Consider the following 16,706-nt stretch of genomic DNA (forward strand, 5'->3'; position numbering starts at 1 on the left):
TATTTGGTAGTATTTGAATGTTACATTTGGATGTCCCATGAAGGGACAGGACACAGAATCACAGGTCAAAACTGACAATGTAAGGAATTAATTTGCTTCCATGTGTTATTTCTTAGAACACCAGTGATGGGATTTGTATAAAGTATACTCTCTATATATAATCCTATTCATATTTATTTTACTTATAAGAATGACTCACCGTTAGTAGCAGACAGGAACATAGACATACATTCATAACATGGCAATAGCTACAAGTAAGACTGAATGATCAGGTTGTGACAACTTCTCTTCCATGTCCTCCTGTTCTGATTCCTGGAAATGTTGAACTTATTCTTGGACTCTATATCAGCATTCCCCATTCTTACTTTTGTGCTTGACTTCAGTGGATTCCTTCAGTCCAATAATGGCTCTAACTTCATTACTAAGCTTTAATTCTTGCTTAGTTGCAATTCTTCTTCCTGTTTCACTAATTTCCTGAATTATGGGTCATGAGATTCAGAAAAATACATAAATTTCCCAAGAAATGCTGTGAAAGAATTCCTACATAGAAACACTATGGAGGCGGGATCTCCTTAACCAAATTAGACATTTAAAACAATTAGTATCATGGCCATATTCTTGAATTAATTTAGCTTTGTTACTTAAAGGCTTTCTTGTTCGACTGATTGGGGATGAGAAGTTCTGTCTTTCCCAGCTTTTCAAGTGCGTGAATTTCTGGACTTTTCTTATTTTGTTTCCAATGGACATCTTACCATTTCTTATCTGGGTTCATGTCTTTCTTAAAATGCAACTGTCAAATGCAACTAATAAACAAAATTGTTATCCAAACTCTTCCAATAGAGATAAAACTTCACTATATTATTTTTCTTCCAAGTATTGCAGGCAAGTTTACCAAACGTTTCACCACAGCAAATGTGGATCATCTCATGTACCACCTGTCACCTAAGCCAATGCAATATAGTTTAATTTAGTTCAATTTTGCTTCTTTTTATGGCAGCACTCCACTTTCAGGACTAATCCTGTATCAAATGAGGTATTCCCTAACTGTATTAACTTAAAACAAAAATGGTTATTTCTCCCTCACGCTATATGTCCATCTAAACAGGGAGGCTAGATTTATAGTCCCTCAGGAACCCAGCCTGATGCAGCAATCATCATCACCATGTCAGAGAGAAAAGAAAGTTCTAAAGAGTCTCGTATCAACACTTAAATGATCCAAATTGAAATAACTTTTCACTCACAACTCACTGGCTAGGTAACAGTCATATTACCACACACTGGAAATATTTGGTGAATAGCATAAATTAAAGTCACATTAGGTTAAAAAAGCTAAATTTGTTTGAAGAGTCAAAATAAAATCTAGATAAGTAAACTCTTAACTCTAGGAGTTCATACTGGAACAAGAAGATTTCCACAAGCATCATGGGAAGATAATTAAAGTTAAGTATTGGTATTTGGCTACTTAAAAACTAAATATTCTTCAATCTAATATTGCACTTAGACTTCCTACAGGTAATAACAAATAAAGACCAAAATTTATGAAGTGAGAGCTTCCCTGTAGTGTTTATAATGGTGACAATAAAATAATTATAAAATTATGATATACTTACATAAAAATATAGAGCAGGTGCTAGCAAACGTTTTCTTAAAGTGCCAGATTTAAGCTTTGGGCCTGTGAGCCAAATGGTCTCTGTCCGGTACAGTTGTGCTATTGCAGTGCAAAAACTACAACAGACAATATATAAACAAATGATATGGGTATTTTCTAATACAATTTTGTTTATAAAAACAGGTGGCCAACTGTGGGTCACTGTCTGCTAGGCCCTGATACAGAACAATTAAAGTCATGTTTTTAAGGCAGTGGATGAAGACTTGAAATATTTAAAAAATTTAAAATTACAGTTTAAATTCTCCCAAATTCCCCACAAATGGCAAGTTATACTTTAAGATTTAAAGGGTTTTAGTCATTTTTAAAAAGAGGTTGGATTGGGTGAATGATACAATTTTTCTGTTCTGTTTTTGGAAAAGCCAAATGACCCCAGATGTACCTGGGATATTTTCTAGAAACCAAAATCCAAGGTAACTTCTGTGATCAGCAGGTATTCAGGCCATTAACATCTATAGCTATGGCTTCATTTACAGCTTAGCTCAATAATCTTCATGGTGATACACTGTGTCATCAAAGAAGACTAAATTATGCTTAGTATATTCATTTAAATAATGAAACTGGTTGTATAATATTTTTAACATGCAATTTACATAACTGTAAAAGTGATTTCTCAGGATATCTCATTCCTCTACAAAGTTACATTTGTTGCTAAAGATGTGTTTAATTCCTTAAAAGTATCTTTTAATTTATAGCTTTTGAGGTAAAAATTAAACATTGCCATAACTTTTAAAAATCTAATACTATTTTTTGTCTACATGGATCTGCACATGTGTCTCATTTGAAAAAATAATTTAAAAATAACTTTATCTCTTTTAATACTTAGAAATAGGTAAGTTAAATGTTTCACTTCTTAACTGAAAAAACAAGTCTTATTGTTAAGGTAATCTAGTAAAAATGAAATATTTGCACTTCTTCTGTAGTGTCTACATACATACAAAAGTACTATTTCATTGAAGTCAGTACAAGTGAGTGGTTTTGGAGTAATGATTTTGATGGAACAAAAATGATGTCAACCATGAAGTAAAAAATGACATTACAGAAGCCTACAAAAATTTAATGATGTTAAATTTATATAATTATTATATAAAGTATATCTTTAGTGGCTCAGTTGGTTAAGCATCCAACTTTGGCTCAGGTCATGATCTCATGGTTTGGGAGTTCGAGCCCTGCGTCAGGCTCTGCGCTGACACCTCAGAGCTTGAAGCCTGCTTCAGATTCTGTTTCAGAATCAAGATCAAATTTCATTCAAATCTTAGCTTTTTAACCTTAGGCTAATAATTGCCTAGATATTTGGTTTCCTCATCTTTTTACTTACAGCTAAAACAAAGTGACTTGTACATTATCAGTTCCTTTTTAAAATGTTTAGAATAGTTCTTAAAAAAATTCATGGATGAAAACAATTCCAATTTCCTCCCTATTGGAGAGACACAAAGGGGAAGAAAGAATACAAATAAATATGGCATTCAGATTTTCAATGTAAATTAAAAGTATATCCACAAAATGAATACAATGCTTCTTAGTGTCACTGAACTGCACTTAAAATCAATCCTAAGTTTATTGTCAGGTAACAGGGAACTATTATACACTAAGGCACCTTGGTAGGTAGTTCCTAGGCAAACAGTCACTAGAGTGCATTACTGGCTTTCACTGTCAGATTAAGTCAGTCTAAGCACTCTAAAGCAGGGAAAGGCAAACCATAATCCATGGGCCAAACATTCTTGTTTTGTAAATAAAGTTTTATTGGAACACAAACAGGCTATTATTTACATTACATCTACAGCTGCTTTCAAGCTACAAGGAAGAGTTGAGAATAATTGTGACCATATGGTCCACAATTATTTACTATCTGGCCCTACACAGAAGTTTGCTGTCCACTGTTCTAAAGCACTGCTACTCAAAGGCTTGGTCTGTGCACCTGAACTGTTTGTTCCTCAATGGAAATAAGGAGATGGTATGAGAACATAAACCAATTATGTTACCAAATACAATGCTTATTTCAACTACACTTTTGTTTTCATTGCCAGACTTTCCTTAGAGTTTGGTACAGTTTCCTCTTCTCCTAATGGATAGGCATAAACAGTTCACTGATTAGCTATGTTGAACACAACTACTCTAAAGGTATATAGCCACAGAAGAAGGAACTACCCAAAGCTCAAAGGGATAACAGTGTCATTAGAGACTTATTTTGGCACAGTGATCTAGGGTTTTGTACATTAGGTGATCTGCCAGCCAATTAATTGAATAAGATTCAGAAAATAGTCTTTACATAGACTTTCTTCTACTCCTTCACTTCTAAGCTTTAAATTACTCCAAAAATCTTGTCTGCTATAGTTTTATGTTTCAACAAGGTGAAGGGTAACAGCTAAAAAGTCCCTCTCTCCCTATCTTTTCTTGGTAGCAGGAAAGATGAAAACATGTGACCCCCTCAAAAAAAAAAAAAAAACTTTTCAAGAAAGTAGATCAATAATATATTTTGCCTGTTTACTCTTTTTACTTTGCTGGGCAGATAGAAAACTAGAATAGTAAATTATATTTATCTTGCAATAAAAGAAATTTTAAAGCAGATACACTCTGTAAATATTAACAGTATTTTCCCCTGTACTTTAAGTCCTAATTTAAAATAAATCATGCATCAATTAAAGAATACAGAATGAAATCCTACCACTAACTTCAACTTGAACAAGTATACAATTTCTAAAGGCGCCAAAGGTAATCCAACTCAAGCAGGTTTCTGAAAAATAAAATTATTCAGGGACAGATTTTTATTGCAAATATTTACTCAAATACTACTATATACAGCAGAATTTTAATAGCCATTTAAAACATTTAACATTCAATGAAACAAAATTTAAGAATTCAAAGCACATTTTAAGAAGTAAAAATGTAGCATTTTAAATAAAATTTTAAGTACTTTAAAGCAAACTACTTTATTCATATTATTTATTTCTATATCTACTATTTTCTAGATGATAAAAAACAACTGAAAAATCTATTTAGCAGCCATTTTATGAATAAAATAGGATATGGATAAATTAGATTAAATGTCCCAAACCAATTTTTTACATCACTGCTTTAGGTCCCATTTGAAATTTCTATTTTACAATTAAAGAAAAAGTCACTTAAACATGGCATGAGCCAGGACATGTTTTCAGTTTACTGCTTTACAATATCTACATTATACCATACTTTGGTTTGGTGTCCAGACCATTTTTATGGGTCTATTTCTAAAAATCATTAAAACAATATTAAAAGCATAATAGCTACAGGAGTTTCAACAATGGGTTTCTATTTTATACAACTAGCACATCAAGGGATTTCTGCACAGCTTACACACTGACAAAAAGCACAAATATAAATTTACATATTAATAATGTCACTTTCACTGAAAGTTTAATTAAGGTAAGCTTACAGCCTTGCAGGCTCACACTCGTAGGGAGGTACACAGATTCAAATATTCTGTTTACATGCTTGTGACAGTCTGGAATGTTATATTAAATCCAAAATTAACTTTACGTTCATCCAAATTCTCATTAGATCAATTAACTTAGCACTCTAAGCATGCCCCATTTACCAGCATCATACTCGAAATGAAGCCTTCATTAACAATGCCTATCAGCCATTACTTTAAATCAATTGTTCCCAAAAGGTATGTGGTTTCCAAATCTCTTCCTTTAAGTAACCTGAAAAGAATATATAGGTACTAAGAACTTTTAGCTTAGGACTGATGGAAGTTTCAAAAGCTTTATCATTATAATTAATATTCTAAAAATCAATTCATACTGGCCACCAACTTCTCTTCAAAAACTGTTAAATGAGACTTTTCCATTGCAAACTTAGCTTTCATTAAAATCCATAATAGTTTTAAAGGCTTTTTGGAAATCCATACAAATCATGCTATTATGGGTGAATTGATTTCTTTAATAACCTGGATTGAACTACAGGTAAAGTGTAGATGAATGACCTCCCTCACATTTTTCTATTTCTGAACTCTACAGAACAGCACCACTGAGTTCACCTGATAGCACTGTTCCAAATGTTATTACCGTTGGTACACTAAACTTAGAATAACTAATAAATTTCAACTTCTTTCTTTTTCCTCTGCCCGGTCTACTGTTGTCTCTGTTGTGCTAGGGCTATTTTCTCCAGGAACACTGCCAGTTTGATCAGATACTACGTCATCAGTCTTGGCTGAAGGATCACCACTACCTTTCTGAAGAATCTCTGTGGCTTCATACTCAAGTACCTCTGATGGAGTCAAAGGTTCTAAATGAATACTGCCTTGCTCACTAACATCAGAACTAATAGATTCAGGTTCATCTCTTGTTCTCAAAAACTGATCAATGCTAACATCACCAGATGTTAACCGCAAATCCTTAACATTCTTTGAAGAAAACTTAGCTTCACTGGAGTTGGAATCTTCATTCTGATCACAAGAAATTATGTTTCCTGAACTTTGGCACATCTTCAACTCCATTTTCTGACAAACGTGCTCTATTTGTTTTTCCTTTTCTACTTTATCTGCATCAATATTTGAATCATGACTGAAGATATTCTTTAAGCCAGTTTTCTGATCTTCAAGACAGGTATCATTTTCCTTATTTGACACTGTTACACTTTCTTCATTTTTTGTTGCTAATGAGCCTTCAAATGAATTTGTAACACATTCATTTTTTTCTTCCTCTGAAGAAGCTTTATCTTGTTTACTGAAAAAATAAAGCCATTTATTATCTATTCCTTTATAACACATTGTATTTGAACACTATCAAAATAAAGTCATGCTCTTAAAAAAAAAAAAAAAAAGATCAAAGCACATTTGCCAAAACAGAAAACAAACAAAAAAAAATAACCCAAATCCCCAGTCCTTGCCATGTACACTTTAGGAGGTGGCCAGTTTCTTAGGCATGAGACTGAGAAACTCCAGAGTCACATCTTAAAAGGAGACCTGGGGAATCTATCAAAACTGGTTTTAGTCCTGATAATCATCACTTTCAACTGTTCACACTCTTGCCTATCTAGGTTAAAATTTAAGCATTCTTATTAATTTGTAACTTTAAAGAAGAAGTGAACATATTTGGAAAAAAACTATTTTTTTAATGCTTATTTTTGAGACAGAGAGACAGAGACAGAGAAAGAGCATCAGTGGGGGAGGGGTAGAGAGAGAGGGAGACACAGAATCTGAAGCAGCTCTAGGCTCTGAGCTGTCAGCACAGAGCCCCAAGTTGGGCTCGAGCCCAAAAGCCATGAGATCATGACCTGAGCAGAAGTTGGACACTTAACTGACTGAGCCACCCAGGAGCACCGGAAAAAAACTACTTTTTAAATGATTTCTATATCCTCTTAATTAGAGTGTCTTTCCCTATGCAAAATTAAATAAGCATTCATAAATATTTCCCTAATATTTAATAGCTGAATTAAAAAAACATAAACATATGCCTGAAAAAGTATATGTAAATATATACAACATGCATACATAAATATGTTTGTTTGTATATATAAATGTTTATGTGTGTATAAGTGTGTGTGTTCACACTTACCCTGGCATGTTAACACAAACTATGTAGTGAATCATAAAATATTAGATGATTAGATGATTAGTGATTCATCCCAACAAGTGTATAACACCCAGTGCTCATCCCAGCAACTGTCCTTTATTATTTAATAGAGTAAATCACCTACATTCTACTACTTTTCTTCCTAAGTTTAATAGTTTAAAAATGTAAAAGATATTTGTACAGAGACACTCATAAAAACAATGTCTAAATAGTGAATACAGAAACAACCTAATACTAACAAAAGAACAATAATTTAAATAAACAATTATGGTAGTAAATAGAACATATGAATCTTCCTTTAAACATTGTTGGTTTCCAAACCAAATCCCATTAGGATTTTTAACTAACTACTCATTATTAAAACTATAAATTAATTTGGAAAATGGCCTATTATGCAGTAGTTATTAATTAGTTATTTTCTATCACAGTAAGTTTGCATTTCTTCATTTAGATCCTACACAGTTCTCATTTTTTGCTCCTCTTGTGAAGAATATTATATGTTATAATCACATTATTGGTATATTGAAAGATTCAGATTTTTATAACAAACTACCTTAATTTATACTCTCATTAATTTCATTCTTAGCTCATTTTCTTGGATCTTATATGTCAATTATACCATCTGCAAACAATTAGTTTATTTTCCTCATTTAAATTTATATAATTTTTATTTTTATTCAGATCTTATTGGACTAACTACAATTTACAGAAAACATTATAGAGAGGTGACTAGTCTGCTTTTTCTAACTCCTTTGTTGAAATTTTGTTAACCATTGCCCCTGTCCCCAAATTCTAAGTGAAGAAAGGGCTAAATAATTTTTCTAGCAAAGTCTAAGAAACACCTTCATAAGGCCTTATTCCATAATTTTCTTCTCAGGGGCAATAGATGAATCACTCTTATTTGGTTAACTAGCACCCTACACCTTACGCTGTATAGCTGTATATAAAATACACAGCATAAACATAGACATGGGGAAATTACTTAACTTGAAAGATAAAATAAAATTATCTTTATCTTGAATTAAGTTCTAATTTGAATGTTAGATTCTCTTTTGTTAAGAAAGCTTCTAAAATGTCTTGGGCTCTTTAGTGTTGATCAGAGAATTACATTTTTTAAAGCCAATTCCTGAAGTTTGAAACTTTTATGAGTTCCCACCAAAAGTTTTATAGCTTTTGAAAATACTTTAGGAAGAAAAGATTTTAAGATGATCTGTTTGCAAAAATTGTCCCCATCTGTCTTGTAACTTGTAGTATCTTATAACTGTTTTCATTTGATAGAGGCAATTAAAATCTGTTAACATTTTATTTACTAATAAGTACTTTTTAAAATTTAACAACTATAAGGTGTTTAAAAGATGTTTAAAAGATGTCAAAACTTAAAAAATGATTTTAAAACTAAGGATATACAGTATATTTTTGTTGTATTAAAATTTCAAAATTTTATTTTAATTAAAACTAAAATAACAGGGTACCTGGGTGGCTGAGTCAATGAAACGCCAGCTCTTTGTTTCGGCTTAGGTCACAATCTCATGGTTTCATGGGTTTGAGCTCCACAGAGGGCTCTCTACTGGCAGTGCGGAGCCTGCTTGGGATCCTCTCTCCCCCTCTCTCTCTGCCCCTCCCCCATTTGTGAGCTCTCCCTCACTCTTTCTCAAAATAAATAAATAAGCTTAAAAAAAAAACTAAATAACTGAAATATCAATTAACTAAAATAATGCAGTTCAAGTATCAAGCTTTTTATATACTTGAATTTCAAGAGAGTCAGTTTTTCCTTATATTTACCTTTCAGAATTTGATGTTTCTGTTTCTCCTTCAGCCATATTAGTTCTTGTAATTTCCTGAAACGATTAAGAATGTTTCTTTTATATTCATAGTTAGGCTTAAATTAAACTACTTTAATGATACTAAACTTTCTGGATTAAAGGAATATAAGTGTTCAACCTAACATACCAAAGATATAGAAAAACAATTTCTTAATCTAAAGTATGTACTAGAATAATTCTCAAAAGCAGACTTTAAAAAATTGTTAAAAAAAAACCTTTCAGAACTTCAGTATACCAAGTTTCCAAATCAAGGTCATGAAGCAATTACCCAGTTATAACAATACCCGTTTTTCTTAGACTGTTTAAAATGTGGACTCTAGTTACAATCACTTGAATAGAAACACAACTTGAATTTGAAAACAAGTTGCATCCATAGTAATTTTATACAAATATATTAAATACAAACATTTATATAAAACATTTCTGAAATTATAATTTCATTTTGGAGTCATGTTAACCCTTCGTATAATATGAGATGATAGATTAAATATTTTGCTTACTTGAAATGTTTTACAGGGAGAAAAGAATGCAATAAAATTTCAGTAAGCCAGAAACCAGACCAACAGTTCATAACAATTACTGATTATTGAGCACATATGATGCATGAGGTAGTATGTTAAGAGCTTTGCATTCATTATCTCATTTAATCTTCATGTTAGACATTCTCAATTCCATTTTTATAATAAGAAATACGATTATGTAGGTTAAATAGAGAACCCTAGGCAATAACCACAATAAATGGAAAAGATTCAAATCTAAGTCTAGTTCTTAACTACTATAGTGATTGACTATTGAAATTGATAAGGGTGTATTAATCACATATATTTATTTTTTTTACTCTCCTAAAACCCTGCTAAATTGAGGCAAAGATATGAAATATTTTCATTCATAAAGACCACAAAAACACCAAACCATACTAATTGTCAATGAGATTTCAACAAATTTTTAGATGGAAAGTGACTGTAAGAAGAGTACAAGTTAACTTTGCAGCATGGAGGAAGTTACAACTAAATATCTGAGTAAATGAGTGCAAGGAGAAGAGAATCAATTTGTCCAGGGAACTTAAGCGATCTGGTATTTGGAGTAATTCGGTATAATATCCAGTACATAAAATATAAAAATGAAGCACAAGTACTGCTGAGAAATCTAAATGCTCTTTCTCCAACTCATATAACAGATACCTACTCTTTCCTCTACCACAGAGGCTAAAGGTTAACTTTATGAACTAAAGAGAATCTAGACTTGTGAACACCAGGAATGGCAAAGGGCAGCCATGACATACTGGGAGAAAACAGAAAAATTTAGTCAAATTCCATAAACTGAATAAAGGTCCCTACAGTTCTCCCTGACTAGCTCCCAAAATGCTAGCAGCTGGAGGGATCACTCTTCACTCTACTACCAACATCTGGAATCTAGAAGATTCTTCTTTGGAGAAAATTATTAGATTCAAGACAGACAAGGTTTCCTATAATGACTTTGAAAGCATCTTCCTCACCAAAGAATTAGTTCATTAGCATCTGATTTTCCTATGGGAAGTCTGAACAATTCCCATACAGACTATGCAGATTGTATAGACCATTAATCCAGAAGAATTAACTAACCTTCATATTATAATACATGTCAACAGTTCTCCAAGTGTGTTTCACAGATACCTTGGGCCTCCAAGACACTTTCAGGAAGCAGATGAAGTTAAAACTCTTGGTACAAAAGCAGTAGTAACATGCTGGCATCTCAACATCAATCAAGGCAGTGGCATCAACGCAAAACTACACTAGAAGTCACTAAATAATTCTTCACTGGCAAACACCAGCAGTAACACTCACTTTATTAAATATCAATCTCTGAGTTCATGTCTTTTGAATATTCTATGTGATAAAACAGAAGAATGCATAAAGCACTACTATTGTATACTGAAAACACTTGGGTCTGAGACTGAGTTGCAAGTTGAATTTAGGCATATTTTTTTCATAGAATATCATTTTTATTTTAAAGGATGACTGTCAAACTGAATATTGAAACTTGGTTATTTAGGAGATATTTTCTTAAAATTGACAAAATAAGCCTGTCATATCAAAGAAACAACTGACAGTGTTTATTGCCATAATAAAATTAAACAAAAATTAAATTTTAGGAAAACTTGCATTCACCATTGATTAGATTAATGCTAATAATGAATGTGCTTACTTGGAATTATACATAAAACATGTCAACACTTGCAAGATCTACGTAACACAGTGAACCATTATTTCCAAATGACTAATCTATGATGCTATAAAATCATTTATGAATGATTCAATCAAAGTGTAAGACAGACCAATAGATTTTAATGTAACAAAGCATAAAAAAGTTCAGTGATATGGAATCAAATCCTGCACTGCAAAAATCCTTTAAGAAAACTTCCACTTGTCTACTTTTTTAAAGTTAATTAATTAATTAATTTTCAATTAAAAAAAATGTTTTATTTATTTTTGAGACAGAGAAAGACAGAGCATGAGCAGGGGAGGGGCAGAGAGAGAGCGAGACACAGAATCTGAAGCAGGCTCCAGGCTCTGAGCTGTCAGCACAGAGCCCAATGAGGGGCTCGAACTCACAAACCGTGAGATCATGACCTGAGCCGAAGTCGGACGCTCAACCGACTGAGCCACCCAGGAACCCCAAAATTTATTTATTTTTTAATTTACATCCAAGTTAGTTAGCATTAAGTGCAACGATGATTTCAGGAGTTTCTTATTGCACCTTACCCATTTAGCCCATCCCCCCTCCAGCAATCCTCTGTTTGTTCTCCATATTTAAGAGTCTCTTATATTTTGTCCCCCTCCTTTTTTTATATTATTTTTGCTTCCCTTCCCTTATGTTCATCTGTTTTGTATCTTAAAGTCCTCATATGAGTGAAGTCATATGATATTTATCTTTCTCTGACTGATTTCGCTTAGCATAATACCCTCTAGTTCCATCCATGTAGTTGCAAATGGCAAGATTTTGTTCTTTTTGATTGCTGAGTAATACTCCACTGTATGTATGTATGTATGATGTGTGTGTGTGTGTGTGTGTGTGTGTATATATATATCTCACATCTTTATCCATTCATCCATCGATGGACATTTGGGCTCTTTCCATATTTTGGCTATTGTTGATAGTGCTACTATAAACATTGGGGTGCATGTGCCCCTTTCAAAGCAGCATACCTGCATCCCTTGGATAAATACCTAAATCTAACAAAGATAAATCTATACACTGAAAACTACAGAAAGCTTATGAAAGAAATTGAAGAAGACACAAAAAACTGGAAAAATATTCCATGCTTCTGGATAGAAGAACAAATATTGTTAAAATGTCAATACTACCCAAAGCAGTTTACATATTCAATGCAATACTACTTGTCTACTTTTGATGAGTAGCAAAAAAAAATCACAATTATTTTAAAAGATTATTGAAGTACTGGCTAAGGCTGGACATTCATCATATATTTCATCCACAATAACAAGTCATAACAGACTGAATGCAGAAACATGAAAATCTAGCTTTATTCTATTTAACCAGACATTAAATAGTTATGCAAAAGTATAAAACAATACCAAGTCTTCTAACTAAATATCTCATGTTTCAGAAAATAGTTATTTTTCAGAAAAGTGTTATTTATATGTTACTATATGTGAATATATAGTAGGTTTATTAGTTTTGTTTTTAAGTTACATTTTACAACTCCTATTTTTAATTTCTAATATGGCAAATCCAATACTTTTTGAAAGTACTAAGGGATGTATGTAAATATTACCCCCTGGAGTTCTTCAGTGCACAACCTGTATGACCATATGAGGCAGCCCTGTACCCATTCATAAACAAGTTTTCAAAGAACTTTGTACTGCTTTACTCTTTAGTGTGTATGGGCAGACAAGGATCACCACACAATTGAAGACACCCTTTAATGTCAGAAATACCAAAACAAATAGAAAAGGAATAAAGACAGGAGATACGAGACATCAGAGACATTGCTGGGAACAAAAGAAAAAATATATAATTTATATTTAGTATCCCCAAAGAAGTATCAGATGTTATTACATCCGTTAAACAAGAACAAAAATTATGAAGAGAACTGAAGAAAATATTAAAGAGCTCTTCAAAAATAAATACATAACAACTAAAATAATGTGTTAAGTACAGTAAATGTTTTTAAAAAGACTGTATAAAAAAGAAAGATGGAAGGCAAGAAAGAAAATGCCATACAATTAGAGGAGTTAAAGTAGGAAATCAGTGTCACATCAATAGGAGTTGAGAGAGAGAAAAAGAGAAAGAGAATGAACAAAGAAAAGTGAAAATTTACCAAATAAATAATACAAGAAAACTTTCCCAAACATATACATCCAAATTACAAAGGTTTATCAAATGCCTATCATAATGAATGGAAAACGGATGACTGGTGAACATATTATGAAATTTCCAAACACTAAAGATAATCATTAAAGTTTCCAGAAAGAACAAAATAACCAAAATGCAATGAAACTGGAGCAAGAATGGCATCAGACTTATCAAAAACAATACTTTCAAAATTACATGGGAAAAATGATTTCTATGTACTTCAGCCAAACTACTACCATTTACGTAAATAAAATTTTAAATATGCAAGGAGTGAAAAAAGATGCACCCCTTCTGAGGAAGGTGTTATAGAACATGTTTCATCAAAGTAGGAAGTAAACCAAAAAGGAAAAAAAGGAACTCAGAGTCCAGGAAATAGGACATCCAACATAACAAAGTGGCAAAGCAAAATCTTGATACAACAAACTATGCAACCAGACCCAGAGAGCAACCAGTTTACACTGAAGGAGATCTAAGGAGATATACAGACTCTCCAACAATTTCTTGTGATGTGTGTGAACATTTGGAAAAAATACTTCCAAACATTAGACAAATAAATCACATTTTTTAAAAAAACAGCATTAAGTGTATAGAAAAACAAATGAGTAAAGATATATATTGTTTAACTCCATAAAAGTAAAAGGAAAGGATATAATAAAGGAAAAGAAATCATAGTACTTCCTGGATCAGCACACATAATGGTCTCAAAAGCTGTGATGTAACTATGCTGAGATCAGTGCTATGCCAAGCCATACTGGAACCTGAAGTAAAAGAAAAAACACATACCCCTATATACACGTGGTTTTTTTTTTTGTGATAAAATACACATAAAACTTACCATCATAAACAATTTTAAGTGTACAGTTCAATGATACTAAATACATTCACGCTGTTGTGCAACCATCAACACCACCCATCCCCATACCTTTATCTTGTAAAACTAAAACTCTATACCTATTAAACATTAACTCCACATTCTCCTCTCCCCCACAGCCTCTAACCACCACTACACTCTCCATCTTTATAATTTTGACTATTCTAAGTACTTTACAAAGGGGAATCATATTGTATTTATCTTTTTGTGACTGATTTAGTTCATTTAGCATAATGCATTCAAGGCTCATCCATGTTGTAGCATATTGAAAATTTTGTTTCCATTTCAGAGCTGAATAATATTCTGCTGTATGTATATATCACATTTTGCCTACCCATTCATCTATAGACGGATACTTGGTTTACTTCCGTATTTTAGCTACTGAGAATAATGTTATACGAAAATTGGTATACAGACTAATTGAATTAGTCTCTGCTTTCAATTCTTTTGAGTATACTCAGAAGTGGAACTGCTAGATCATACATATTTTTTCTTTTGAGAAATTGCCATACTGGCTGTATCATTTTACAATCCCGTCAACAGCACTCAAGGGTTCCATTTTCTCTACATTGTCATCAACACTTGTTTTCGTTGTTGTTGTGTTGTTTTTAATAATAGTCATCCTAACAGGTATAAGCTGATATTTCATCATAGCTTTGATTTGTGTTTCTCTAATAATTAGTGTTGCATATCTTTTCTATTTATATATCTATCTTCTTTGTAGAAAAGTCTGTTCTAGTCTTACCCATTTTTTTAATTGGGTTGTTTTTTGTCATTAAGTTTTAGGAGTTCTCTGAATATTCTGGATCAGACATATGATTGGCAAATATTTCCTGTCTTTTGTGGGTTGCCTTTTTATTCTGTGGATACTGTACTGATGTACAAAATTTTTAAATTTTTAGGAAGACCAATTTGTGTATTTTTTTTTTGACTGTGTGGTTTGGTGTGATAACTAAGAAATTATTGCCAAATACAATGTCATAAAACTTGTATCCTATTTTCTTCCAAGAATGTTATTGTTTTCAGTCTTACATTAAGGTTCTTGATCCAATTTGAGTTAATGGTTGTATATGGTGTTAGGTAAGGGTCCAACCTCATTCTTTTGCATGTGAATATCCAGTTTTACCAGCACCATTTATTGAAAAGACTGTCCTTTCCCCACTGATCATGGCTACCTTGTAAAAAATTATTTGACTACATATATGAGGCCTATTTCTAGGCTTTTTATTCTAGTCCACTGGTCTATGTGTCTGTCTTTATGCCAATACCACACTGTTTTGATTTCTGTAGCTTTGCTGTAAGTTCTGAAATCCGTGTAAGTCCTCCAGTTTTGCTCTTCTTTTTCAAAATTGTTTTAGCTATTTGAGGTCCCATATAAATTTTAGGATGGGAAAAAGTTAAAAACTGTCTTTGGGACTTTTGTAGGGATTGCAATAAATTGGTACATTGCTTTGGGTGGTATGGACATTTTAACAATATTAAGTCTTCCAATCTGTGAACATGGGTTGTGTTTCCATTTATTTATGTTTTCTTTAATGTCTTTCAGTAAGGATTTTTAGTCTTATTTTACAAATCTTTCATCCTTTTGGTTAATTCCTAACTATTTCATCCTTTTTGATACTATTGTAAAATGGAATTATTTTGGTAATTTCCTTTTCAGACTTTTAGTGTATAGAAATGCAACTGATTTTTGTCTGTTGACTTTGTATCCTCCTACTTGGCTTAGTTTCTTTTAGTTTTTTTAATGTTTATTTATTTTTTGAGAGAGAGAGACACAGCACAAGCAGGAGAGGCACAGAGAGGGAGACACAGAATCCAAAGCAGGCTCCTGGCTCTGAGCTGTCAGCACTGAGCCCAATGCAGAGCTCGAAATCACAAACCATGAGATCATGACCTGAGCTAAAGTTACCCTTCAGCCTGAGCCACCAAGGCACCCCCATTTATTAGTTCGAACAGGGTTTTTGTTTTGTTATTTTTTTTTTGGTGGACTCTTCAGGGTTTCTACATAAACAGGATAATTTTACTTCCTTTTCTCCAATTTGGTTGCCTTTTCTTTTTCTTGACTAATTGCCATTTCTGGGCAGAACTAAATCTAGCTCTAAATGTCTGCTAAATCTAGTTAGCTTTTTAAGTTCTCTAGTTCCTTACTTACGTCTTATTGTTCTATCCATTATTTTAAGTGGGGTATTGAAGACTCTAACTATTATTGTAGAACAGTCAATTCTTCCCTTCAATTCTGTTAGTTTTGCTACATATATTTTGGTGAATTGTCATTAGGTACATAAATATTTATAATTGTTGTATCTTCTTGTTGTATTGAACCTTTTATTAATACATAATGTCCTTCTTTATTTCTTGTAAACTTTTTTCATTTAGTCTATTTTGTCTGGTATTAGTAAAGATACCCATGCTCTCTTTTGGTTATTATTTGCATG

General features: G+C 32.4%; 1 protein-coding gene across 5 annotated transcripts in view; it reads right to left on the minus strand.

Moving 5' to 3' along the window:
• Nucleotides 1-242: 242 nt before the first annotated feature.
• ZNF280D (zinc finger protein 280D) overlaps nt 243-16,706 on the minus strand; it is a 145,150-nt gene continuing 128,686 nt past the window's right edge. For 4 of the 5 annotated variants that reach the window (XM_049613678.1, XM_049613677.1, XM_049613675.1 and 1 more), the window contains 2 exons: nt 9,004-9,059; nt 243-6,372 (listed from right to left, as the gene is read on the minus strand). In XM_049613678.1, the coding sequence (XP_049469635.1) occupies nt 5,748-6,372; nt 9,004-9,059 (681 nt within the window). In that variant the 3' untranslated portion in view covers nt 243-5,747. The remainder of the gene's footprint in view (nt 6,373-9,003; nt 9,060-16,706) is intronic. The other variant, XR_007453827.1, reaches the window with a different exon arrangement.

The sequence above is a fragment of the Panthera uncia genome (assembly GCF_023721935.1).
Source record: "Panthera uncia isolate 11264 chromosome B3 unlocalized genomic scaffold, Puncia_PCG_1.0 HiC_scaffold_1, whole genome shotgun sequence".
Taxonomy (NCBI): domain Eukaryota; kingdom Metazoa; phylum Chordata; class Mammalia; order Carnivora; family Felidae; genus Panthera; species Panthera uncia.